The sequence below is a fragment of the Gracilinanus agilis genome, chromosome 3 (genome assembly GCF_016433145.1).
Source record: "Gracilinanus agilis isolate LMUSP501 chromosome 3, AgileGrace, whole genome shotgun sequence".
NCBI lineage: Eukaryota > Metazoa > Chordata > Mammalia > Didelphimorphia > Didelphidae > Gracilinanus > Gracilinanus agilis.
In genome coordinates, this window is record NC_058132.1 from 9,113,089 (window position 1) to 9,140,972 (window position 27,884).

General features: G+C 42.8%; 1 protein-coding gene across 1 annotated transcript; it reads right to left on the reverse strand.

Annotated features, from left to right (window-relative positions):
* Positions 1–24,303: 24,303 nt before the first annotated feature.
* On the reverse strand, positions 24,304–25,227 carry LOC123240718 (zinc finger protein 383-like; the record flags this gene model as incomplete). Its single annotated transcript, XM_044668437.1, has 2 exons — positions 24,515–25,227; positions 24,304–24,430 (listed from the first exon to the last, which is right to left on the reverse strand). Coding segments are annotated over exons 1-2 (840 nt in total), but the record flags the coding sequence as incomplete, so codon positions are not given.
* Positions 25,228–27,884: the final 2,657 nt, after the last annotated feature.

Sequence of the window (27,884 nt, forward strand, 5' to 3'; positions counted from 1 at the left end):
GGGACGAATAAGGATAATTGGCATTAAAATATTAGGGTCTGGAAAATCAAAGGTTTCACTTTTTGATTCCAAGGCCTTAGTGTGTCCTTCCCCACCCCCATCACACCTTCATAAAGATGCTTGGGAATTTTTCTGGGATTCCCCCATGCTGAGGGGGATTTTCACCATGGGTAGAGCACGGACAAGCTCCATTTTCTATATACTGTTGTTGGGCATTTTGTTGTGTATTATCATTTGTTTCATTTGAAGTATTATTTCCATCATTGTTTTTATTAAAATTTTGATCATTGTTTTATCTGTTATTTCTCCTAAAATTCGTGTTATTGAATACTTGTTTCTAGTTTCTGCAATTTAACATTAAGTGGCCATGTTTTCCACATAAATAATATTTTGGTGGTTTATTTGTGAATTCCTGTAAAGGGGCTATGGTCTCTCCTTGATTTTTTAGTTTTTCTTTTAACATTTTATTTTCTTTAAGGTCTCCATTGATTCACTGTTTTCCTCATTTTTTTGTGCATGGCCTTTAAAAATGTAGACTAATACCCTTCTCATTTCATCCACAGAGTCCCAATTTGGGTAGCTAGTTTTAAAGGAGTCTTTGACCACTGTACAACAATTCTTAACACATTTTCTACGTATTTGTCTAATATCTCATTCTCTGGAGAGAGAGAGACAGAGAGAGAGAGAAGAAAATATTACTCTAGCCTGGTCTGAACCAGGGCTTCAGAGGCCCCTTTACTGGGGCCTACAGAGGTTAATTAAACAAGGCTTCCAACTCCAAGTTGAGGGGCCTCTCTGGAGGCTAGTGCCTCCAGAAAGCCAAGGAAAAGGAGTCAGCCTTTTTCACTCACCCATGTGGCAGTCCAAAGGGAAGCAGTCTGAGGTCTCAAGCCTGAGCTCCTCCAAGGCCAAGTTCAAAGGGGAAAAACCTCTTCACAGGAAGTTACCATCATACTTAAAAGACAGTTCTTTGCATCACTTCTTGTGTCTTCCTTCGACTTTAACTAGACAAATGGCAGCTTTAACTTTGCTTCAGACTGCCCAGGGGGCAATCAGTGGTTTTTGATTTGTCACTCACACTAGCACACATGGGTCATAGACCTCCCTCATGGGGGTATATATATGTGCCTGGTGGCTAAAATCTAAAGAATAATAGGGGAGAGTTAATCCTATCTTCACAGTCTGAGGTAAATTTTTCCATGTTCCTCTAATATATTTGTGGTGTCACCCTTTATTTCTAGATCAAGCATCCATTTTGAATTTATCTCAGGATATAGTGTGAGATGTTGATCCATGCCTAATCTCTGCCAGACTGCTTTCCAGTTTTCCCAAGAGATTTTGTTAAATAGTGAGTTCTTTCCCCAAAAGCTTGGGTATTGGGTTTATCGAACATTAAGTTGCTATGGACATAAACTTTCATGTATTGATTACTTAATTTATTCCACTGATTGGATGGTTAAATTTTCAATGTGTGCATTTAAATTTATACTTTGAAAATCAAGAAATTCTCTAAGTCAGGGCTTAGTTCATCATCTAGTTTTTAAAAAATGATGGAAAAATGTTTAACATGTTAAACTTAAGGATCTTGTCACACTTTTCCCCCTTCTGAAAGCTGATTATTACCCAGCACACTCCTGTCCTAACTCCTCTTCTATGCCCATTCCCTGAACTAGGATATGGGACCCTTCTCATCAATTCTCCTGAGAATACATGTGGGATACATGTGTAGGGTCAATGAGTCCAGGAGGCTGGCATGGGCAGGGGCTATCTAGGAGTCCCAAATGTGGACACAGGAGTTACTTAATTTAGGACCTTAGGCAAGTCTCAGTCTCCTAATTACTAAAAGCAGATGATCCAAAACAGCCTTTCTATCTCTAAATCTGCAAGAAGAAAAAACTGTTTATCCATATGGTTTCACCATCATCTGCTAAGAATTGACTTTTTTTTTTTATTTTTTAAACCCTTTATTTCTGTGTATTGACTTATAGGTGGAAGAGTGGTAAGGGTAGGCAATGGGGGTCAAGTGACTTGCCCAGGGTCACACAGCTGGGAAGTCTCTGAGGCCAGATTTGAACCTAGGACCTCCAGTCTCTAGGCATGGCTCTCAATCCACTGAGCTACCCAGCTGCCCCCAGAATTGACTTTTAATCTTACATACAGAGTGTAGATAACTGTTGTTCCAAGATATCTGATACACAATTTTTTTCTCCTTATAAGTTTCCCTTCTTGCCTTTCTAAGGAAATAACAGAGGGGAAAATAGGAATGAAGGAGGTCTAGAACTTCTTGACCTGAAAGTCTACTACAGAATAGCCATTACTAAACCAATTAAAGAAAAGCCTATCACAGTGACAAAATAAATAAGATGAAGTCAGACATCATTTAATAATTTGATGTTTGACATTTGAGAACACAGATAACTCGGGGAATTCCATATGGATAAAAAAAAAAACCCTGCTGGAAAAACTGAAAGGCAATTTGGCAATTAACAAAAAGACTATCATGTTACACCATATACGACAATAAGTTCCAAATGGATACTAAAATTAAATATAAATGGTTATATCATTTAAAAATAGCAGAGGAAATGCCCAGAGGTATATCTCATAACCACAGCAAGGAGAGAATTCTTAACCAAACAAAGGATAGAATAGATGTTTTATATATGTAAAATAGAAAAAATCATTTCATTTATATAATATCAAAAAGCTTTTACATTAAAAATGAAATTAATGCAGCTAGGCTGAGGATGGACTATTTTTGTTGCCAGAGATTATCCCATTTGTCAAAGCTGACCTTAAAGGCTGATGGCAGCCTAGATTCAACTCTTACCATCCCCTTCCCAACTCAACCTAGTTTCCATGTCCCAAAAGGCTCTTTTGAATCCTACTTCTGTCCTTTGTCTCATAATATGCTCGTCTCCTGTTCCCAGAATGGACCCTGGCCACTGTTAGGAAATTAGTCCCTGTCTGGTGTCCTTGGGAATGATAAGGATGATCAGCTCTGTAACCTCAGGAAAAAGGGAAGGTTAGGGGGCAGCTGAGTAGCTCAGTGGATTGAGAGCCAGGCCTAGAGACAGGAGAATCTGGCCTCAGACACTTCCCAGCTGTGTAACCCTGGGCAAGTCACTTGACCCCCACTGCCTACCCTTACCACTCTTCTCCCTTGGAGTCAATACACAGTATTGACTCCAAGACAGAAGGTAAGGGTTTAAAAAAAAAAAAAAAGAAAAAGGGAAGGTTGGATTTCAAGGCCCTGAATGGTGGGCATAGGCAATCTCCCTGCCCATGGGCATCTGCACAGAACAAGAGAAGGTAAAAAAGATGGACCCCTGGTTGCCTCCCTCTAAGAACTGGGCTTAAGAACAAGAGTCCATTACTACTACACTACTTTAACTTTAGCATCCCTGACTCCCAGGATAGCAGACTTGTAAAATATTCTATATCTTCCCCAGTCCTATCTGGTGGTTCCTGGGGAAGACTGAGTCATTCTGAGTCTTTGTTTAACAGATCTGCCCTGCCCAGTGAGGGAGAAGTCATCTTCACATAAGGAAAAAGTACTAGATTTGGAGTTAGAAGGACTCTGGGGTCAAATGAGCCTGACACAGAGCAGTTTTGTAACCATGGGCTTAACCTCTCTGTGCCTCAGTCTCCTCATCTGTAAAATGGGAATAATAATAACCTCCCTCCTAAGGTTATCTGAGGATCAAATGAGAACCTATTCGTAAAACTTTGCAAACTTACAAAGAATACACAAACATTATTGTTTTTAAGATCTAATTAGATCCATGTGTTAGTATAAAATATGATCAGTAAGGAGGGCAGCTGAAAGTGACAGCCATGTTGCGAAATACATGGGAGAACCAGGAGGAACCTCAGCAGCCTATGGCCCAACTTTTCCAGGAAGTATTCCCCATTATAAAATTCTCAACAAGTGGTAGTCCATCTTCTTCCTGAAGGCTATTAAGGCTGAGGACTCCGCCACCTCTCAAGGAGACCCATTCCCTTTTTGGACAGCTCTCATTAAGAACTATTTCCTGACATTGGTCCAAAACTGGCCTCTTTGCGACTTTCCATTTCTCGTGCTTCTGCCATTAAGAACTACACAGAAGTCTAACCTCTGTTCTGTGGGACAGTCCTTCAGATACTTGAAAACAGCTAGCTTGCCCTCCTAAGGCTTCTTTTCTTCAGGCTTAAACATTCCTGGTTCCTTCCACCAACTGTCATGGAATGGACTCAAGTCCCTTTGCCATACTGACTAGACTGCCTTCCTCTGGATATTCTCCAACCTGTCAATGTCTTTCTCTAGCCTTGATAACCAGAACTGAACACAATACTCCAGAGGCCTGGGAAAAGCAGGGTAGAAGCTTTGCCTCTATTCATCTCATTAAGCATTTTGGTTTCCACATCCCAGCTAATTTGATCCTTGAGTCTTTCTTTTTCCTCTATGCAAAGGTGGCTTCTCCCTCACTGAGAAGCAGAGCAAATCTGTTGGTTTGGGTTTTTTTTAAAGGGCCAGAATGACTCAGTCTTCCCCAAGGACCACCAGGTAAGTCTGGGAAGGAAATAGAATATTTTACAAGCCTGCTGTCTTGGGAGACCAAGACCCTGAAGTTAAAGGAGAGTAGTAATGTTGTTATTAGAAGGAGGCAGCTATGGATCCATCTTTTTGTCCCTCTCCTGGCCCTGACATCCAACTTTCCCTTTTTCCTGAGGTCAGAGCTCATTAATATCACCTTTGCAGCCCATTCAAATCTAGCTTTTTTTCCTAGAACTGCTCTCTAATCATGCCTCCCTCATCTTGTATTTAAGATGATTTTTGGTGCCCAAACACACAGTGGAAATCACTGTATCAATGAGATCACAGTGTGACAATTAATTGTGTTAATTTTAAATATTATCTATAGGTTAAAATGTCCCTTTCTGGTCACCCTCTCCTAGGTATGTCCTCTTCCCCTTTAGCCTATAAGCTTCTCGAGGGCAAAGGTCCATCTTTGCTCTTGTACTTGTATTCTCAGAACTTAGCAGAGTGCTTGGCATACAGGAAGAACTTAAGCTTTGTTGTTTTTTTTTTCTCCCATTCATTCATTCATGTATTCCTTTGTAACTCACTTAAATACTAATAACATTGGAAATTTAAGTTATTTCCTTATCTTCCTCTGAGCATCCTTCCAACTTAAGATAAGGAAAAAAAAATCTGAATAGGAATGTATTGTAATGTGGAACTTTCCACTAAGTTACCTTGTAACTTTGAAATGGCAGAGAAGACACCCTGGGAGACAGACTCAAAGCACTCTGAGGAGCCTCTCTCCTAAAACTATAGTTCATGGGTCCATTAAAAAAAGCACTACATAGTTTTTTCTCTGAGATTCTAGACTGTTCTTCATTTGTTGTTGCTGTTATCTGTGTCTTTAAAGTATCCTCCTGGTAAATTGCTTGTTACAACACCAAATCTGTAATATAATTTAGATAGTATTGTCCTTTTTGTTATATTGACACGACCCAACCATGAACCCTGAAAAATCTCAGTGCTTTAAGTCCGCCCTTATATCTTTAAAGAGTTTTGTAGTTGTTTTCATATAAATTTTACATATGTAAGCAATCTAACAGCTAGCTATTTAGGGAATTGTGCCATTATTTTGAATGGAGGAGTTTTAAATTTTATTTCTTTCTAGATTTTGTTAACAGTGGGTAGAAATACTGATGAAAGGCACATCATTATGTGACTGATGTCATTGTGGATTAGTTTAACTCTTCTGAATATCTATTTGGGAAAAAAAAAACTTTTTAAAAGTAATTTACCACCAAGGGAGTTTGTGACAGAGACAAAAGTCTCTTTTGTGCCAGTATAAAGCTGTACCCTTTGTGGAAATAAAATTTGGGGATGAGAAATCATTAGGGAGACTCTTCCGTCCAGGTCTTCCTACGGCCTCTCCCGTCTTGGGACTTTTTTTGCCTCCCCACAATGCTGTTTCACCCTTCCCTGGATTCTCCCACGTTGGAGAGCCGGAGAGCCTTCCTTCTGAGTCTTTCAGGCAATGCTAGCTCCAGGACAACATCCAGCTTTGGAGTGGAGTCGGGATTCGGGTCTCATTTCCCAATCCGAAAAGATACAGAATATAACATTTTACCCCCACGCCCCACACTTAGACGGGACTGTAATGCTTTCTGGAATGAAAAGGAAGGGCTGGAGTTTAGCAGGCCTTCATGGGGCCCAGCAGGATTCTCCACTGCAGAGGGAGCTCCCAAAGGTGAGGAGGCGGCCTTCCAGGCCCCTGGTGATCCCAGACCTTCTGGAGTCATCCCAGCTGGCCCTCCCACTGGAGACCACCCCAGACTCTGGCCTGATGGAGGGCCCAAGCCGGGCCACCTGCCCCAAATCGCTTTACTCCATTCTGTGCTGCGGCCCCACTTCTTTTATTCCTTTTTGAACCTGGACCTTCTGTCTTAGAATCAACACTGCATGGTGGTTCTTTCTCAGCTGCACCTCCCAGGCCAGCTCCAAGAAAAGAAGGCCTGGAGGACCCTGCTGGGAATTCGCCTCAGAGCCAGCCTCAGCGAGAAGGCAGCCTCACTTTAGGAGGCCCTGGAGGAGGGAAGGGTTTGGGGGATGAATGCTTCCTCACCACACCTGGAGGGCAGAGTCTGGAGGAGGCCCTGCGGCCTGGGCTCCAGCTGGCCCAACCCCAGCTTCTCCCCTGGAGCCGGGAAGTGCGGAGAAAAAAAGATAAGTGACCCCACTGATGCTACAGCAGTGACATGGGAGGTCCCTGGGTAGGCGGTGGGGAGCAGCTTCATCTGGAAGGGATGGGAATGCCGGGAAGCAAAGCAGGAGGGAGGGCAAGCCAGGCACAAGCACTGCCAGTGCAAAGGCAGAGTGACAGGAGATGGAGGGATGGGTGTGAGAGAAGGCCAGGTGGGTGGGTGGGAGGGAGCAGGAGGCTGTGAAGAGAGGTGGGACAAAGAGAAGTTCCCCAGAGAGCCGGCTGTCTGGCTCACCCAGGCCTGCCAGGTTCCTGTAGTTCCCCAGCATCGCGTTCCTAACCCGGGCAGGCAGCCCCACTCCACGGCCGCAGCTCCGCACCTCCGCGATTCCTGAAGAGCCCAAAGGCCAGCTCTGCCCCGACCACCCCTCCCGGAGGATCCCGGCCCTTCCGGGGTCCGAGGCCCCTTCGGTTCCCGTGTCTAAGGCGGGATCCTGGGGCCAAAGCTGCCCACAAGGTAGAGCAAGAACTAATTATCCCCATTTCGCTGACAAGGAAACTGATCCAGGAGGGGCTGGTCAGCACAAGCTGGGCCACCGCACCGGGGACTATCGGAGCCGAGCTCCCGCCCCCAGCGACCGCCGCAGGGTTCCTTCTGCGGGAGATCACCCATTCTCCACCGCGGCTCCACGTCCCCGAAAGGTACCCCGCCGGGCTTTGGGGCCTCTCCTTTGCGCCGGGGCGGCTTCTGGGGAGAGCCTTGGGCCGGGGCTTCGCTCTTTGGTCCCGTCAGCCCTCGCTGGCGCGCTGAAACAGGACTCCAGACATTTCCTGCCTAGACATTCTGGGAAGCAGCCCCCGGGGCTCTCCTCCTCCTCTCTCTCCCTCCCGTCTCCTGGCCGTCTGCTGCCCCCTTCGGGCCGGGGCGGGGGCCGTCCAGTCCGTCCTCCTGACACGCCCCCTTTCTTAAATCAGCAAACACTGACTAAGCGCCTCAGAGGGAGTGGGGGTGGGGGGGCAGGGCCTGGAGGAGTCCAAGGCCTGGGCGAGAGCAGCCCTGCCCCCAGGGGGGCCCAGGCTCGCGGGGACGAGGCGCCAACCACTCCACCCACACAGACGAGGCAGGACCCAAGAAGGAAGGACCCGGGAGGGGCTCTGGGCCTCTGGGCGGCTCTGTGTGACCCTGGGCAAGTTTCTTGCCCCCACCTGCCTCAGTTTCCTCCTTTGTAAAATGAGGGTGATAAAAACAAGGGCTTCCCAGGTGTTTACTATTGTGGTCGTTATTATTGTTTATTATCACATTATTTACATTATAATATATATTATATTATTACAATTATAGATATTGTTATTACCTGCTAGGGCCATCCTTCCTTCAGGGCAACAAATGACCTGGGATAGCAGGCTGGAAAATGCTCACGTGGGCACATACATTTACATGCACACAGGGAAACACGCGTGTACATACATACATATAGTCTTTAAGTCTGACTTTCCATCTTAGCAGCAATTCTGTGTGTTGGTTCAAGGCACAAGGACAGAAAGGGCTAGGTCATGGGGTTTCAGTGACTTGCCCAGGGTCACCCAGCTAAGCCGTGCCCGAGGCCAGATTGGGAGCCAGGACCCCACCCCACCCCCATCTCTGGGCCTAAACCTCTGTCCCCTGAGCGCCCCCAGGCTCCCCTGACGTGGGAGAGGAGTTGTGGCTAAGGTGGCCAGGAAGGGGAGAGTCTCCTCACAGGGAGCTCCAGCCCAGCTCCTTTCTGTTCAGGCTTTTAGGCGACAGAAGCAGATTTCCCTCCCCTGGGGATGGCCCAGCACTAGCCATGGGCACCGTCACAGGGCCTCAGAGCCTCCCTTGGACCCCCTGGCTCCGGCTTGGGCCGGCAGAGGAAGGCCCTTCCTCCGTCCCCAGTTCGGACGCCAGAGAGAAGCAAGTGTCCTCCTGGCCCCCCGCGAGGAGCCGGGGGCAGGCCTGGCCTCCTGTTCTCACTCCCCCGGCCGGAAGGGGGCAGACTTGACAAGGTGCTGGCAAAGAAAAGCGAGTCATTTGGAGAAAACGCGGAGGGGAAGGTAAAGGGATTCTGGCCATACAAGCAAAATGTCGTCTCTGAGACCTTCCAGGTCCAGTCCCAGGCGTGTATAATAATCCCGCCGCCAGATCCTCCTCCTCCTCCCTCTGTCCGGTGACTGCACCGTCTGGAGCACGAGCTTGTCCACAGACACCCCTAAGACCCCTCCCCCCCATAGCCCAGAAAACCCCGCGGGGCTCTCAGGGGCTTCCCAGGCTGGGCCCATGGGGATACTCTGGAAGCTCCCCAGGCCTTCCCCCCCCCACCCCCCAGGGTCCCGCTAAACTCTCCTCAAGGCTTTTGAAAACAGGGCAGGAAAACTAGAAACCTCCCCGGGGTGGGCAGCCTGGGTCCACGCCCCAGCAACACGGAGGGTCACCCGCCAAATACTACTTAGAGAATGACACACTCTCAGCCCACACCCCTCCCAACCATCAGGCCCCGCCGCCTCTCGGGGGGGCCCTCCAGGGAGCATCCTACTGTCCATCCATTGCCATCCTGCCCCGGCCGCCCGGCCTCACCTCCCCATGCCCATCGGAGGCAGGAAGAGCGAGACAGCTCTGTCCGAGGGCCCCCCTTCCTGGGAGTTCCCAGACTCAGAGCGTGGCAGCCCCCCAAGCTCCCTCCTCTGACTGCGGGACGCCCTTCAAACCCCGGGTCCCAAGGGTCTCAGTTTCCCCACACCCCAAGGGGCGAGGAAGAGGCTCCACACTTGCCCGCCTAGACTTTGAAACTCCCAGAGGCTGCGGCGCGGCCGGGCGTGTTTACATTTCCCAGAAGGCTCCTCCCCTATTTCCTCCTGCTCTCGTTCACACCCACTGGGCCCGCAGCGACTTCTGGGAAATGTAGGCCAGTGCTTGGCTCCCCGGTGCTCCAGGGTGCCTCACGTGTTTCCGCCCCTTTCACACCCGGGCCGGGGCCGGCTTTCTGCTCACCTTTCCGTTTTTGCCACCAAGTTCTGGGTCGGCCCCCCACCCCGCTGGCTTCCTCCATCCCAGAGAGCCCCGGGGACGAAGGGCTTTTGTTTGCTTCTTTGTTTTTCAGGAGAATCCATCAGCTCCCAACTGGTGGGCGTGTGGGCAGTGCTCCGCCCCAGGGGACCCCCACCTCCTGGGAGGGCCGAGAGGGAGCTTGCCCGGAACCGCCAGCATTTCCGTAGCCCGTTAGATCACTTTACAAGTATTTTCTCTTTCCACCATCCCAACAACAGATAAGCCCCGCGGGCCCCTGGGGGGAGAGAAAAGAAGCCCGTCACTGCAGAGCAAGCAGAGGAGACATCCTCTCCCTTCCACATCCAGGCCCCTTTCTGACTGTCCTGAGTACTTTTAAGAGTGACCAGGCAACCGCCTTTCCTTTGGCAATCAGCATTTCAAGGGTTAAGAGGATGACATGCCAGGAAAATGGCAGTCCGAAGAGTCCAGTGAGGAGGCCACGGAGTCTCGGAGATACAGCAAAGCTAGAAAACTGTGCCAAAGACGGTGGCTCTGGCCTTGCACATTCCTGAATTATGCCTAAAACGGAGAAAGTGTTCATTGGAGAAATCCTCCCATGATTCAGGGAGAGCCCGAACCAAAACAGGGGCAAGGACTGTGGGCCAAGAAGCCAATGACTCAGGCACAGGTGGTGGTGAACTCCAGGCACCCCGGCATAGGCTTCCTATAAAGTAAGGATTCTTTTTGTAAGCCAATGGACAAGGCTGAGGTAATACCCAGCAATGTTCCCTGCTGGCTGCTCTTTCTCTAATAAAGGCCGCTCCCTGTCAATGTCTTCTCTAGCACTCCTGGTTCCCCCCAAAACCCGCTTCACACAGTCAGGTTTCAGGAATGTACAAGGCTGGAGCCAGAGTCTTCCTAACAATTTTCTGGAGAGTTTTCTTCCCATAAGTCACTTACACTAGCTTTAGGCTTATGGGCTTCATTCTCTTAATCCTTGAAATGCTGATTGCAAGTTGTGTGGAGTAGAATTCTGGGGTGGGGCTTCATCCCCCATGAATCACTCTAATGAGCAGACAGGAGACTTGATAATGGCAGAGGCCCCATTCCACAGAATGAGGGAACACTGCCTGGGGAGGGGCAGTATCCTGGGGGGGGTGGAGGGGGGGAGGAGAGAGAGAGTGGCTCCATAGTCAAAGAGGCCTCAGAAGTAGGGGGTCCAGATGCTCAGATTTACTCAGAATTTATAGTTATAACAATGCTATCTCCTCTTTCCCGTCATCTGAGTGTTTATGTGTGTGTAAATGGAATAAGCTCATCCTCATTCATCTTTTAGACTCTAGCCAACAGAAGTAATGTCACCCCACCCAACTTAGAATTAAATGGGGAGGGGGGAGGTCTGTTACCCACACGTGACAATAAGTGACAAATCAAGAACAAGGAACTGCCCTTTGGGCAGTCCAAAACAGCGTTGAGGCTGCCATTTGTCCACTTGAAATTGGAGGTGGATGCAAGAAGTGACGAAAGCTGCTACTTTTTAAATATGACGGTAACTTCCTGTGGAGGCGGTTGGCACTTTGAACTTGGTGTTGAAGGATCTTTGGTGAGACCTCAGACGGCCTCCCTCTGAAATGTCACGTGGATAAGTCAGGCTGACTCTCTCTCTCCTTCCTTGGCGTTTCTGGAGGCTCCAGCCTCAGGGAGGCCTCTCTTATTGGAGGAAGCCTCGTGGCTAGAAGCCTTGTTAAACTCACCTCTGTGCCCCTCTGCTGGGGCCTCTGAATCCCTACCTGGTTTGGGCCTCTGGTCTGGGCCAGAGTTTCTCTCTCTCTCTCAATTTCCCTACCTTCAACCTTCCTAATTGTAAATAAACTTCCATAAAAGTCATCCTGACTTGGGTCTATTTTGATTTGAAATCGCATTAATCTGATTTCTGGTGACCATACCTTAAATATCTAGTTTCCCCTCTTACATATGTTATATTTCTTTATCTTGTCCTCTCCTTCTTCCTCAATCTTTCCCATCCTTTATCCTCTCAGTGCTTTTGTATCCTGTTCTTCTTCCTCTATCCTCCTTAATCTTTCCTAACGCTTCTGAGTGTTTATCTTGGAATATTCCTTAGGTTTGCAATTTCTCAGTTGAGTCAAATTTTGTTATAATATTCCTTAGGTAGCAACATTCAGGCTGTAACATCTCTTAGTCAAGGTTATAACGTGTAAGTTTTGAGATTTCTCTCATGGAATTTTGGACACCCAAATATCTTCCTAAAAGAAACGGGGTGGGGGGTATCTCTTAGTCACTTTTGAAAATGTATATCAATATATATATGTATATATCAATATCTATATATCTATATATATACACACACACACACACACACACACACACACACACACATACACATATATATGTATAAAGCTGCTTGGGGAGGGGGATTCCTCTACTCTGTGTGGGATGAGATTCAGTGTGTCATTCTCAGAGTGGTATTTGGCTTGTAACCCCAATTCTCAAGACCCCTTAGTGTTACTATTCCTTAGACTAAAACTGCCTGCTCCCCAAACCCTATAAAATGTCTAGTTTTCCTAACCTATTTTCAAAAACCATGAGAAGAGTTTATCTGTACCCCGGAAAGAAAGCCAAACTATAAGATAAACTGAAGGAGAGAAAGTACAGTGAGCTTCAAAAGTATCGTTATGGTCCTCTCCCTGGGAATCCCACGATAATCATGGGTTTTTCTGGATAATGGACGACTTTAGGGGTACTTAATGTTGAAAATCACACACTCAAGACCATAAACATTATAACCGCCCCTTATGTGGGATTGGACAGAGAGGAGGAGGAGAATCTTGTGTCCGGATTATTATAAAAGTCTGTGATTGTACCCAGAAGAAGAGAGGACATTTTTGCCTTGAGCAAGCCCCTTGTGTGGGCAGAATCTCTTTTCCTCCCCTTCCCCTCCCCTCTACTATCCACTATTTTCTCCAAATAAAGCAGCTTTTCTCTACCAGCATCTTATCAAGTCTCCTGTCTGCTCATTAGAGTGAATGGGGGGGGGGTATGAGCCCCCCAACCCGAATTTCACTCCACACATCTTCAAAAGGAGAGATTGATATCTCCTAGCAGAAGGCACCTAACTTCACTAATTTTCTACAGGAAGTTGCCATTCTATGACTACTAATACTAAATCAATGTATACTGGGTAATAATGCACAATTTCATCCCACACACAAGTCAATTGAGAAAGAAAAGGAAAGGTGTTTATCTGGCTGCTTTTAAAGAAGTACTAAACAAAAAGGGGCTTGGATAGGTGAAGGGTCTCTCCACTTCAGGGAGAAAATGTCTCTGCTGTTTGTTATGAGAAGACAGGTTTCTTTTCTCTCTTCCCTGAAAGGCCTAGCTGAATTAATCTATATAGGAGAGTTACAAGGATAATTGATCCAAAATTATCACTACTATTATTAATACTGATATGAACTGTGAAGATGGGATTGATTCTCCCCTTGCCTACTTTTAAATTTAATCAACCAAAACTTGAACACCCTTACTTGGCACTAGGTGGGGGAACTCACAAGCCATTTAGAGTTCTACCCTTTCAACTCAAATAGTCAGAAACTTGTGAATCCTTTATGAGTTTACACCCTCATAGGACATGAGGTGGAACCTACAAATACTGGCCTCCTGTGCAGTGCTAAGCAAATTTAAAGACTGCAACTGGTCCCCGTAAAGTGGAGAAAGTGACATAAAGAAACATCCATAAAAAGGACCTAATCTTCCTGTCAGGAAGTCTTTGAAGTCTTCTGCCTGAATCTGTAGTATGGGGAAGCTTGGACTGGGACTGAGGCTTTTGGACTGCTTCTGACGGTTTCATCTTGAATTTTCAGGTTGGAGGATCTTCTTCAGGATTTCGCCTTGGGACTTCAGTCTTCAGCTTCACTTGGACCTGAGACTCTGGCAACTTGAACTGCTCTTGGATCTTCTCCCTTTGGACTTTGGATTGGGTGAGTGAAAAAAGGTGACCCTCCTGTCCTGGCTTCTGGAGAGATTAGCCCCAGAGAGGCCTCCCTCTTGGAGGAGGTCATGTGGGTGAAACCCTTCAACATGAAATCCTCCAGCTGAGGGGTTAATGAGCCCTGCGTGTGTTGAGCCAGGGCCCTGGAGTAATATTTAGTGTATTAGGTTAGATACCTTCTCTACCCTCCTTTTGCATTTCTCTACTTTCACTCTTTCCCTCTTTTTGTAAATAAAGCTGCTAAAAATCATTTTGACTTGAGCTGTATTATTTTTTTAAATCGGCAATCACATTCTCTTATATTTAGTCCAACCATAAATTAAATCTCTATAGAACCATAATTGTGAATAATGCACTACTGATTTTTTCCCTCCACACAAATCCCCCATTTTGTCTTTTCAAAGTTGTATTATTCACAATGGTCAGGGGTCTCTGTTCCATAGAAATCACTTTCAGGATTTACCTCTTTCAGTTAAGTTGGGTTAAATTTAAATTAATATCCAATAACTCCAAATATTATATTTTGTAAGATTTATTAATAATCACTTGAAGTAGAAGAAATAAAAGAACAAAAGTATGAAAACCTAAGAAAAGCCATGTGAGTAAAATTTTCCTGCTTGGCATTCACCCAACCTCCAAAACTGCATTACCAGGAACAGAGAGCAAGAGACGAGGTCAGAGAAAAACTTTATCCTACTTACATAAACATATAACATGAGAAAGAAAATGGAATGCTGGGAAAGAGAGTCCTAGGGAACAACTTCTATCCACACAATCCCCCCTATGATTCCATTGGGAAATGAGCATGTAGAAATCTCCCAGATTTACATGCCTAGTTTCCCTGATGAATCATTACACATAACCAACTTATGTCTCTGAAGATCTTTAACTAGAGGTACATACAATATTGCACTTTCTAAGGGGAAATTATAATAATTTGGGGATAAGAGGGAAGTAAAAGAGAAAGAGAACAAAACCAGTGATTGCTAGGCGCATTGACAAAAAGCAAATTAGGGGGCATATGCCCTTTGGCATAAGAATTTGCATTCAAAATAAAGGCATTCAACCCCACACAGTTCAATTCACTACATCCCAAAGTTCATTCTGAATCTTTTGGTGCAGTGTGTGGTTTCTGCAGGCTTTTTTATAGTACCTTCTCCAGATAGTTCACTTTCTTGATTCAGGGAGGTAGCAAGTTTCTTATCCTAAAATTACTCTCAAACGAAAATTTTTTATAAATCTAGAATTTTATGACAGTACTACAATCCCCTCTGAGGAGGGTGTTGACAAACACACAGATTACCCCACGATACATGGCTGAGTTATGAGGTATAGGAATCATTTGTCAAAATAAAAAACATCAAAAAAATCAAAAGAAAAGAAAAAAGTAACTTCTGGGTGAAACATAAAATATCAAAGTCTCATGTGTAAAAATTCTAAGTAAGGAAGAATAAACCCATAATAGGTCCTTGAATCAGGGCCAGATTAAACTGATTTATGTCCCACAAGCCTATAGTAGCAATTATGCACTTACCCAATCAGCAGCAGGACTACAGAAAATTGCCATATTATGAAAGAGAGAAAGGGACTAGACTTTGAAGCAGAAAAGAAATATCATTCCATGTTCTGATTTTACCTTTGTTCTCAGGGATAGGGGAACCAAAATGAAAGACAAACTGAGGTACTTGGTAGAAGTCTGGATCTGGCACCCTGCATTTAACTTTGCAAACAGCTGCTTCATCGAACCCCAAAATAAGTTCCAAGTCTCCTGTCTTGTCACAGAATCTCATCAATCCCACCAGGATTGATTTGTCTCCTTGACCTTGTGCTCCTAGGCACTGTGCAGGTTAACTTTGTGCTCCTTGGCACTGTGCAGTGGCTCTTTTGTGATTCCTTCTCCTGGAATCAGACACAATCATTAATCAAAGTCCCATAATATTTAACAATCAGTAGTAGGTTTCCATAGTCTCAAGCTTTTGGGTATGCATTTACATTAGAGCTAATGGACATTTTAAACTTATCCTAGTGCAAAATAAAAAAAAAAACCATTAATACTGGTAACATGTGCTTCAAGTACAAAAAATGAGAGAAAAAAGAAAATTCAAATATTCTATTGCACATACAAGGAAAAACAATAATACATTTTTTTGAATATAAAAAAATATATAGTTCACCTTCTATGAAAAGGAATCACCCAAGTAGGGAAATAATACAAAGCTTTCCCACCAAAAAATGAGATCAATTTGCTTTTTAACTTGGCCATAATCCACAGTGTAAGTGTACATGATTTTCACCAATTAACAGATTTTTTAAAGAGTAGTACAGCAGCTAATGTACATTCAAAAAAGCCCCCCAAATCATAAGAGTACATCAACTTCTCCAAAGGTTGCTAATAAAAGTTTAGTCCAACTAGTTTATGGACTTTTATAATGGTATTTTCTCCAGTCCTGGTATAGGACGGTACAAATAAAGACAATGCAACAGAATATATAGCTAATAGCCAAAAAACACAGTAAAAGAAAGTGACATAGTGTAACAGAATATTATAGATTAAATAAATATGTAAACTTAAAAGCAAAATTAAATCAGCAAATATACTAAGCATGACAGGATACTGTCACTCATTATCTATAGAAGGTGCTCTCTTTATATGTGAGCAATGGATCCAAGAGTCCTTCTGTCCAATTTTGATAGGTGTTGGAGTGCTTAACAGGACTTGGAATGGACCTTCCCAAGCAGGCTGAGTTGCCCCAGTGTGCTGGAAGTTCTTTATGTACACCTTGTCACCTGGGTGTAAGTCATGGAGCAAGAAATCTATCAGTCCTGCTTGGATAGCAGCTCCAGATTCATGGAGTTCTCGCAATTTGATTTGCAAATCCTGTATATATGAGGCAATAGAAGTATCTCCCCCAAGTAATGATGTGTGTGCAGGAGAAAAAGGCTTAGCTTGGATAGGAGGGTATCCAGGCAGCATCTCAAATGGTGAGATGTGTAGATCTCCCCTAGGCCTGCTACAAAGGTAAAATAGGGCCAGAGAGAGAATTTCAGGCCATTTTAAATGAGTCTCAGGGTTGAAAGATATCCAGCATCTTCCGATAATCTGATAAGGATGGCTTAGTTGATAAAGAAAGAGGTGGGAGATAATCTTTACTGTCAGCTCATAGCCGCTTCTCCAAAGTGCGATTGAGTCACAAGTTTATTATATATAAAATTCAAGCTCCCTTTCACCCAAAAGCACAGAGAAAAATTTATGGCTGCACAGAAAATGCAATTACACACAGAAGCTTCAGAAGCTTCAAGGTGAAGATAAAGTACAAAGTTGATTTCTAGCTGCCTCATTATTGGTAAGCTAAGTCTGGGAATATTTTGCTAGGTCAATAAGCCCCTGAGTTTTTGGCCTTGGTTGTCTCAAACTACTTTTGAAAACAAGTAGTTACATTCCTGACCAATGGGGAGAATGTTAACCTCTTGACTTCTGGTTTGCTAAGAACTTAAAGTTTTCCAATAAGACTATAATGCTTTTCCAATAAGAAAAAGGTATGGACAGAAAAGGAGTCAAAAGAGGAGTCAAGATTTTTATCTTAGATAGCCCATCCTGTTTGGTTCTGACTAGGAGAGTAGCTTTCGATGGAGTCCAGATAAAAATATCTATTTGAGACTCTGTTTCTCTTATTGGCCTCCCACATCTCAGGGCACAATTTTCCAATCATAGTTTTAAGATCTCGAGTCATTCTCTCAATTTTGCCTGAGCTCTGGGGATGATACGACACATGGAATTTGGGAGTTATCCCAAAATAAGAATATATCTGAGACAAAACCAAATTGGTAAAATGGGTCTCCTTGTCTGAATCAGTTTGTGCTGGCAGGCAAAAGCGAGGAATAATGTCTTTTAAGAGAACCTTGGTAACAAAAGAGGCTGTTGCTCGAGTACTAGGAAACACTTCAGGCCATCTGGTCAGCTGATCCACTATGACCAGACAAAATTTATACTGTCCAGCTTTTGGCATGGTGATAAAATCAATTTGTAGGTATTCAAAAGGTGTGTGTAAGCCAGAGAATGCCCATCAAAAACTTTGCCATGAAAGGAGTGCTGATTAAATGCTTGGCAGGTAGGGCAAGCTGTATACACTTTAGAGGCTATGATAGTTATGCCAGGGGCTATCCTTAATCTTTTAACAGAATCTACAATGCCCTGGGTGCTAAAGTGACCATTTTTGTTAATGGATTGGCAAATGGTGATAAAAACATCTAGGGAATAGAGGTTTTCCTTCTGGTAATACCCAGACTCAATTTATCAATTTTGCTTTAAATGTATGCTTCCATTTTTCTATTTCCTTGTCATTATAAGAAATGGACAAATTTAAGTCATCACTAGTTGCCAATGTTAAAATTAACTCAGGCCCTTCTAAGGCCACTAGCTTTGAAGCAGTATCTGCCCAGTAATTCCCCCTAGAAACAGGGTCAGTGCCACCTATATGGGCAGGGCAATGAACTACAGCTAAGGCTTCAGGAAGCTGAAAGGCAAAAAGAACTTCATTAATAAGTTTTGCATTTGCTATACATTTTCCAGCTGATGTTAAATATCCCCTTTGAAGCCATAGCATGCCCTGACATATTCCAAATGCCTAACTAGATGTAAATTGTTGCCTTCTTATCTTTGGAAATTATACAGGTATGTTTTAGAGCTATCAGTTCTGCACCTTGAGCATTTATATTTGAGGGCAGTAAAGCCATCCCTCATGAAAGAAGAACCATCAGTGAATAAGACTAAGTCTGAATTGTCTAAAGGAGTATCCAGTATATTATCTCTAGGTTTTTCAGCCATGGACACTAAAGATTCACTACTGTGCAAAGGTTCTTCTGAAACTGGTAAATAAGGAAGCAAGGTTGTAGGATTTAGAACTGTACAGCGTTTCAAGGTAATATTTTCATTACCTAACAAGGTTACCTCGTATCTTGCAAATCTCTAATCAGAAAATACCTGTTCTGTGTTTTAGAAACAATGCTTCAACTTCACGTGGGCACATTATGGTTAAAGGGCATCCCAATACTAAATCAGCACATTTTGTTACTAGCAAGGCTGTGGCAGCTAAGCCTCTAAAACATGGTGGTGCGCCTGAATCTACTGGGTCCAATCAGGCCAATTAATAAGCAACCAGGCACGGAGCAGGTCCCAAAGTTTGAGTTAAAACACCTGAAGCCTCTGTTCATAAAATGTAAAGGTTAGATTTAGTGGTTGGACTTAAATTATATGAAATAATGTGGGTACCGAAGTTATTATATCTCAAGTCAGAAGTTTATTTACCAAATTAGAAGGGAAACAATAAAGTAGAGAAATGTGAGAGAGGTTAGAGAAAATACCTATTCTAGACCTTAGCCAGGAGGGCTGGTAGTGAGTAACTACAAGGACTCCTCCAAGATGAAAGCTAATCTCTTAGGAAACTAGGAAAGGAGTCAGCCCTTTTCACTCACCCAACAAAGTAGCCCAGGAGTCAGAATCTAAGTCAGTGATTCCCAAAGTGGGCGCTACCACCCCCTGGTGGGTGCTGCAGTGATCCAGGGGGGCAGTGATGGCCACAATTTTTTTTGTATTACATTCTATTCTGAATGTTCAATAAATAGTTTCATAATTTCCAGGGAGTACTAAGTAATGTTTTTTCTGGAAAGGGGGCGGTAGGCCAAAAAAGTTTGGGAACCACTGATTCTAAGTTGAAGCCATGATTCACAATGAAGTCTCCAGTGAAGTTCCCTTGAAGACTATCTCCAGGAGACAATTTCCATGAGACTCAAATTCATGAGATTGCCACAACCCAAGGATTTTGTGGCTTTTATGGTGGTTTCCTGTTCCTGCCCTTCTTCACAGGGGCCAATCACAGCTTCCAAATTGTCCAGCCCTGGCCTGAAGCAGTGTCAGTGGGATTGACTTGTCACCTCTAAAGGTGTTAACTCTCCTCACATATTTCTGAGTTTGGATTCACTTGCACACTTCCCTCTACTTAAGGTTAAGTATGGGTGTCTTCCTTTTGGATGTGTAAACTCCTGTTTTAAGAATTACTTTAGGGTTGAGTATGGGTGTATTGCTTTTGTTGATTAATTTAAAAGTAGACAAAGGAGGGGGCAGCTGGGTAGCTCAGTGGATTGAGAGCCAGGCCTAGAGATGGGAGGTCCTGGGTTCAAATCTGGTCTCAGACACTTCCCACCCTGGGCAAGTCACTTGACCCCCATTGCCTACCCTTACCACTCTTCTGCTTTGGAGTCAATACACAGTATTGACTCCAAGAGGGAAGGCAAGGGCCCAAAAAATAAAAAAATAAATGAACAAGCAAATAAATAAATAAGTAAAAGTAGACAAAGGAAAGTTAATCCTGTCCTCACAATCTTGTTAACCAAAGTTTTTCCAACTAGGCAAAGAGAATAAAGGATTCCTTTTTCACAAGTGTAAACTCAGAACAAAGAGAACCAAGAACTTCCTTTCACAGTACATACAAGGTAAATGACTTGTTGTAATCTGGGATGCCTAGATCTAGGGCAGACAGGATATCCTGCTTTAAGTTAGAAAGAGCTGACAAGTGTTCTGCCTCTAATTTAAGTGGTTCAGGGACTGACTTTTTTGTCAGTGTTTTAAGGGGTTTAGTGACTTCTCCATAGCAAGGGACCCACTGCCTACAAAACTTTGTTGCTCCAAGAATTGCCCTCAACTGTTTCTTAGTGGAGGGTGCAATCAATTTCTGAATATATTCAATGCCCTTAAGGAAAATGGAACAGGGCATAAGCAGTTCAAATAAATCCTAAATATTTCACTTTGGGGAGACATCACTGAACCTTTGCCTTTGAGAGCTTGTGGCCTCTCTTATGTAGCTCTAAAAGGAAATGTTTGCTATCTTCCTGGCATACTGTGGCATTTAGTGAGGCCAAGAGCAAATCATCTATAAAGTACATCAAACAGCTCTCCTTAAACTTAATATTTGTTAAATCTTGTGTTAAAATCTGTGAGAAGAATGTGGGACTATCCACATACCATTGGGGCAAACAACACCAGTTACATTGGAACTTTTCCAGGTGAAGGCAAATATATTCCCGGAATTCTCAAAAATAGGGATTGAGAAGAATGCCGAACACGAATCTATCATGGTGAAATATGTGGCTGTGCCCGGAATACAGTAGATAATTGTGGTTGTGCTTGGAACCACAGGATGTCTCTTCATGACATGATTATTTACAACCCTTAAATCTTGGACAAATCTATAGACAGTTTTTCCATTTGCATTTAATTTTGGCTTTTCTACATGTTGGATGGGTGTATCATATTCATATTTGCATGGGATTATTGTTCCTTGTTCAATTAATGAATCTATCACTAGAATAATTCTCTCAATTGCTGCTTTTGATAGAGGATACTGAGGAATGGAAGGAGGTGGTGCACCTTTTGTTTTGATCAGGAACAGCTGATTTAAATAGGCCAACATCAGAAGTGTTATGAAATAAATAGGAAATATGATATGTTGTGGAATAGATAGGATATAGGAGGTTAAGGAATGAATGGGGAATATATGAAGGGCTGCTGATCAATCAGGCTAATCACAGAGGCTAGGTACTGAAGGGTTTCTTCAGTCTCCTGCTCTTTTTTCTAAGCTCCCTTGGAGGAGGAGTCAAGAGGCCCCTCCCTGCCAGTGAAAACTGAAACCTTACAGGAAGTGACAGCTGGCCACTTCCTGCCCAAGATGAATGCCTGGATTTGCCCTCAAGAAATAAAATAATTCCTTTCCTTCTTCAGCCTTGCCACTAATGCTCAGTAAAATGATTCACAGAAGCTCTTTGTATAAAGCCAAAGGGGTTTATTTATTGTCAGGGGTAAGCTGAGGGAAAAGGGGTTGAGGTCGGCTAGGGGAGAAGCTAGTACTGGGGAAGGGGTCACTGGAAAGGGAATCAGGCAGATGGAACCAGCTCCCTCAGCCAAGGATAATTTCTCTGCCCTGATGTAAAGGTTCAGCAGATTGTTAGATGAAGTGTTGATTTGGTTTAGGTTATTCCTGCCTGTCTATAAATCTAATTCCCACAATTTCCACCGACCAAATCACCCTTTCTCCCAGGGCCCAATGGGGAAATCCAGGGAATAGTAGGATGTCAATGGAGAGGTCAAGGGAGAGATCCAAGGAAATCAGGCAAAGCCCCAAAGCCCCAAAAGCAAAAGGCCCTTTAATTGGTACTCCAGGGATATTTATACCCCCAGCCTCCAACGGTTTTTCTGTGAGGGCAGGGTCAACATACTATTCCTTCCAACTGCCAGGGCTACTACAGTTGGTTTGCAAAAGCAAGAGCTTTTGCTGCAACCCTGCATTACAGAAGATGATGTGGCCCAGAGAGACTCAAGTATATCAGCTGGGATTTCAAAGGGGGGAGGTTCCTTCATCTCCTGTCTAAAAGAAGTACAGGGAGCAAATTTAAGGATTCCTTAGGCAATTCTAGTGACATAGAGCCATCTGGAGAGCAAGTTATTGTGGCTCTAAGCTTGCATAAAAGATCTCTCCCTAGCAAATTTATTGGGGAGCTAGGTATTAGAAGGAAAGAATGTTCTACTGATAGGGGTCCCACAGACACCATTAGAGGGGAAAACTTTGGGACCTTTAGGGGTGGCCCTGAAACCCCAACTACATTTAGTTAGCCAATGGAATCATAATCAGAATCAGGTGTACTCATCAATACCATTCTGGAGGCTCCAGTGTCTAAGGCAATAATAATACATATTTCCAAATTTCAGGGTTACATGATATTAATCACTAGTGTGATAATTAGATTAAGTCTATACTGCTCATCTTTAATCACCAAAGGTGAGAATACCTCCAATTCTGGGAGGTTCATAACCCACGTGTGCTAGAGTTTGGTGACGAATCAGAATCAACTGACTGCTCCCTAGGCAGTTCTATGAGAAGCATCTATTGTGACTGGACATGCAAACTAGGGGGAAGGCACAGGAAGTGATGCATAAGTGACCCCTTTAAAAGGAAGTCTTCTGCTGGAGACATTGAATCTTATCTCCTGCATAATGTATCCAGTAGACAGTCAAGTATGAGCTCAAGGTGAAGCCTTTCCTGTAATCATTCCCTCTATACCCCTTAATTCCAGAAAGAATGTTGTTCACTACTGATCATTTCTTATTTCTTATTTTTTATTTTTGATGATAATGATGTGTAAAGACAATATCCAACATTTTAAAAACATTTTGAGTACTGGATTTTCTCCCCCATGCCCAAGAGATATTAAGCAACCTTATATAGATTTTGCATGTGCAATCCTATAAAACATTTTTCCATATTGATCTTTCTGTGGAACTAAACTAAAACTAATAACATAAATTTAAGAGTGAAAAACCTTTTCTTTGATCTGTATTCAGATTCCATCACTTCTTTCTCTGGAAACAGATGAAATTATTTTATTGAGTTTTTTGGGATTGTTTTGGATCCTTATATTGTTGAGAATATCTCAATTCATAGTTGTTCTGCATACAATATTGCTGTCACAATGTGCCATGTTCTCCTGGTTCTGTTAAATTCAGTCTGCATCAGTTGCCAAGTCTTTCAAGATATTTCTAACCTCCTTCTTCTCACTGATTATAAAACAATACTTTTCCATTACAATTTTATGTCACGATTTATTCAGCCATTTACCAAGTGATGAGTTTCCTCTTTCCAATTTTTTGACATCCCCAAAAGAACAGTTTTAAGATTTCTTTTTAAATACTTATTAAGTCCTTTTCCTTTTTTAATGCCCTTTGGACATAGTTCAAAACTGCACTCTCCACAATTTTTGAATCAGTTCACAACTCCCCCAGTAGTTCATTAGTATCTCAATTTTCCCACATCTCCTCGAACTTTTGTCGTATTCTTTTCTGTCATAATAACCACTCTAATAGATGTGGGTTGGTCCCTCGGACTTATTATCATTTGCACTTCTCCAAATGAGAGTGATCACCCTCCTTCTGAGGAAAATACAGAAGTTTGAGCACAGTCATGGGGTTTTGTTGCACTATGAATCCTCTGACATGAAATGAGAGATGATCTCTGGCTGAAAGCCTTCCTACAGGGGATCCATCTGGAACTGATCTGTTCAGAAGACATTTTCTCCTTCTGAAAAAGCTCTGGATTCTCCACATCAATGTCTTTCTTCATTCATGACAGAAATAAAGTTTCTATTCAAAAGGAATTCTTGCTTGGGAATAAGAGATGATTGTTGCCTGAAGGCCTTACCCACATTGATCATATCCCTAAAATTTTTCCCTAGTGTTGATCCTCTTATGTTAAATAATCTAAAGGTGATGAGCATAAGCTCAGCCTCACTCATTAAGTTTCTCTCCAGTGGGGATTTTCTGACATGACTGTGGAACTTTATGCAAAAGCCTATCCTAATTGATTACATTCATAAAGTTTTTCTTCAGTGTGGATTCTCTGATGTGCAACAAGATAGCTTCTGTGAGTAAAAGCCTTTCCACATTGTATACATTCATAAGGTTTGTCTCCTGTGTGGATTCTCTGATGTTTATCAAGATGGCTCCTCCATGTGAAAACCTTTCCACATTGTTTACATTCATAAGGTTTCTCTCCAGTGTGGATTCTCTGATGCTTAGCAATACTGCCCCTCTGAGTGAAAGCCTTTCCACATTGTTTACATTCATAAGGTTTCTCTACAGAATGGATTCTCTTATATTTATCAAGATGGCTCCTCTGTGTGAAAGCCTTTCCACATTGTTTACATTCACAAGGTTTGTCTCCTGTGTGGATTCTCTGATGTGCAACAAGATCACACCTCCATGTGAAAGCCTTTCCACATTGTTTACATTCATAAGGTTTCTCTCCAGTGTGGATTCTCTGGTGTGCAGCAAGAGAGCCTCTCCTTGTGAAAGCCTTTCCACATTGTGAACATTCATAAGGTTTCTCTCCGGTGTGGATTATCTGATGTGCAGCAAGATGGCTCCTCCCTGTGAAAGCCTTTCCACAATGTTTACATACATAAGGTTTGTCTCCAGTGTGGATTCTCTGATGTTCAGCAAGATAGCTCTTCTGTGTGAAAGCCTTTCCACAATGTTTACATTCATAAGGTTTCTCTCCAGTGTGGATTCTCTGATGTGTAGCAAGATGGCTCCTCCCTGTGAAAGCCTTTCCACAATGTTTACATACATAAGGTTTGTCTCCAGTGTGGATTCTCTGATGTTCAACAAGATGGTTCCTCTGCATGAAAGCCTTTCCACATTGTTTACATTCATAAGGTTTTTCTCCAGTATGGATTCTCTGATGTACAGCAAGATTGCCCCTCCATGTGAAAGCCCTTCCACATTGTTTACATTCATAAGGTTTCTCTCCAGTGTGGATTCTCTGATGCTTAGCAAGACTGCCCCTCTGAGTGAAAGCCTTTCCACATTGTTTACATTCATAAGGTTTCTCTACAGAGTGGATTATTTGATGTGAACCAAATTCAGAGTTCTGACTGAAAGGTCTACCTTTATTACTCACAGAAAGCATCTCTACATGTTTACATTTTGGATTTTTATTGAGGTCTAAACTCCAGGCAAAGGCCCTTCTCTCAAGATTACCTCGATACACAGGCATTTCAGGAGGTTTCTCATGTGACTGAACAAGTCCTACTTCTTCAGGAAAACATTTTCTGTATTCACTATCCTGACCAAAGTCATTTCCTGAGGCCAATTTCATATACTGATTTAGGATTGAATATTGGCTGAATTTCTCTCTAGTTTCAAATTCACAGTCACTCTTTGGATTTTTGTATACATTGATATTATAGTCACAGATTTTTTTCAAAATGAAGTCACAGAGACCCTCATTCATGCATCTTTGAAGGGCAGATCCTTCCACAAAAAGGTTCAACTTTGTAGACATCTCCTTCACTTCAAAATTGGTCTCTGCCTCTGAGGAAAACAAATGATATGAATATAGAAGGAAGGAGAGCATACACACACATATACAAATATAAAGCAGAAAATAAACTGATTTTTATTCTGTGTCCCCTGGTAGAAGGGAGTTTTTAAACTTAAGCAGAACCAGTCTTTGGATACACCATTTGGTCATAACTGCAAGATGGATGATTTTAGAAATACTTTCACCTACAATAACAATGAAACCTCACAAAAGACCTGTGACACAGGCAGGCCCAAGAGTCTCATCACACTTTGTCATAAATAAAAGAATGGAGGAGTAACCTGACCGACTTCCCTGCTATACTCTACAACTACAACTCAAACCCTGTGCCTAAGCATGCTTTGTCCAGTGGTGGACATACTTTCTCCATTGCCCTTTCTTTCCTTTAAGTCACTCGCTGATTATTTTTATAATTTTGTGAATCTCAGGTAACCTTCCAAATATTCTGTTCTCATCATTTTGTATGCATTATCACATAATTATTCTTGGTAAATTTTATATGCTAAGCTGAAAAACAACTTCACTCTTTTTAACTCTCATGCAATAATTTTCAAAGTGGAATATTCTCTACAGATGCAAGATATTATGCCATTTTGTGCTATCATACCAAATATTTATCTTATTTTCCTGACCTACCGTATATTATGTCTCATACTCTATACTGAGTCTATCATCCATCTTCCAGGAAATAAACAGCATGATTCTGTGTTGTTCTGCCAGCCTCTAGGTCTAGCATTCCCTTTACTACAACAGATAAAAGTCTTTAGGGATAATAGCCCTTATACACCTGCTTTCAACCTCACTCTGCTGGATAGGAGCTCCATGGGCTTTTTTTCCTCTAGCAACCAGAGTGATTCCCCTTGCTGAAAACAGGAGATAAAATTTTCTCTAGGAACTGGAAGCCCTGGGCATATGGAAAAAAGAAGGGATCAGGAGAGAAAAATAAAAAATTCGGTACTTTTAACAGAAAGTAGGCATGCAAGAAAGGCCCAAAGAATAGTTTCTGTTGTATTCACTGTTGGGACATCCGCAGGAGAGCAGAGATCATGGAGCCCATTTGCAATCAGAAAATTCAATCTTGATTTACCTGTTGTAATAGAAGGCAAGGCATATTCCACAATTTCCATAAACTAGACAATAAAGGCAACTGGTAGTGAAGGGGTAAGAGGTCAGAACTTGGAGTCAGAAAAACAAATTTAATCCGGACAGAGAGATTGTCAGTGAGTGTTCTTGGGCAAGTTATTTTACCTCTGTTTGCCTCAGTTAACGCAACTATGGATTGAGGACAATAAGAGTATCAAACTCACAGGGATGTTGTGAAATTAATGATAATTATGAGGTCCTTTACCCAGTACAGGATATAGAGCAGGTATTTTAAAATGCTTATTCCTTTCTTTCTATTTCTATCATCTGATCTGGAATTTGAGGAAAGAGTGAAAGAGGAATGAGGATAAACATATTGGATTAGGAGAAATAGGGACTGTGAGCTAGTTTTATACTTTCTTTTTCATTTTATTTCCATAGGGTTTATTTTTAGAAGTGAATAATCATATAAAACCACAACCTCAAAACAAACACCCAAATAAAGAAGTGAAAAATTGTATGCTTTCATCTACATTCCATCTCCAACAGCTCTTTCTCTGTAGGCATTCTTTGTCATAAGTCCCTTAGAATTTTACTGGATCACTTTATTGCTGAATAGCCAAGTTGATCATTTACAGTTGATCATTCCATAATATTACTGTTACTATGTACAATGGTCTCCTGGTTCTGCTTACTTCCCTCTGCATCAGTTCATGTGGATCTTTCCAGCTAGCTCTTCATCAATGTGGTTTTACTTAGCCTTTATACTTTTTTTTTATTTCTTCTTTTCAATATTTAGATCTCCCACTATTATGGTTTTACTATCTATTTCCTTCTTGAGCTCTGCCAGTTTCTCCTTTATGAATTTGGATGCTATACCACTTGGTGCATATATATTGAGCAGTGTTATTTCCTCATTGTTTATACTGCCTTTAATCAGGATATAATGACCTTCCCTGTCTTTTTTAATCATATCTATTTTTACTTTGGCTTTGTCAGAGATCATGATAGCCACTCCTGCCTTCTTTTTCTCATTTGATGCCCAAAAGATTTTGCTCATACCCTTAACGTTGAACTTGTGTGTGTCTACCCGCCTCATATGTGTTTCTTGTAGACAACATATGGTAGGATTTTGGTTTCCAATCCACTCTGCTATTTGC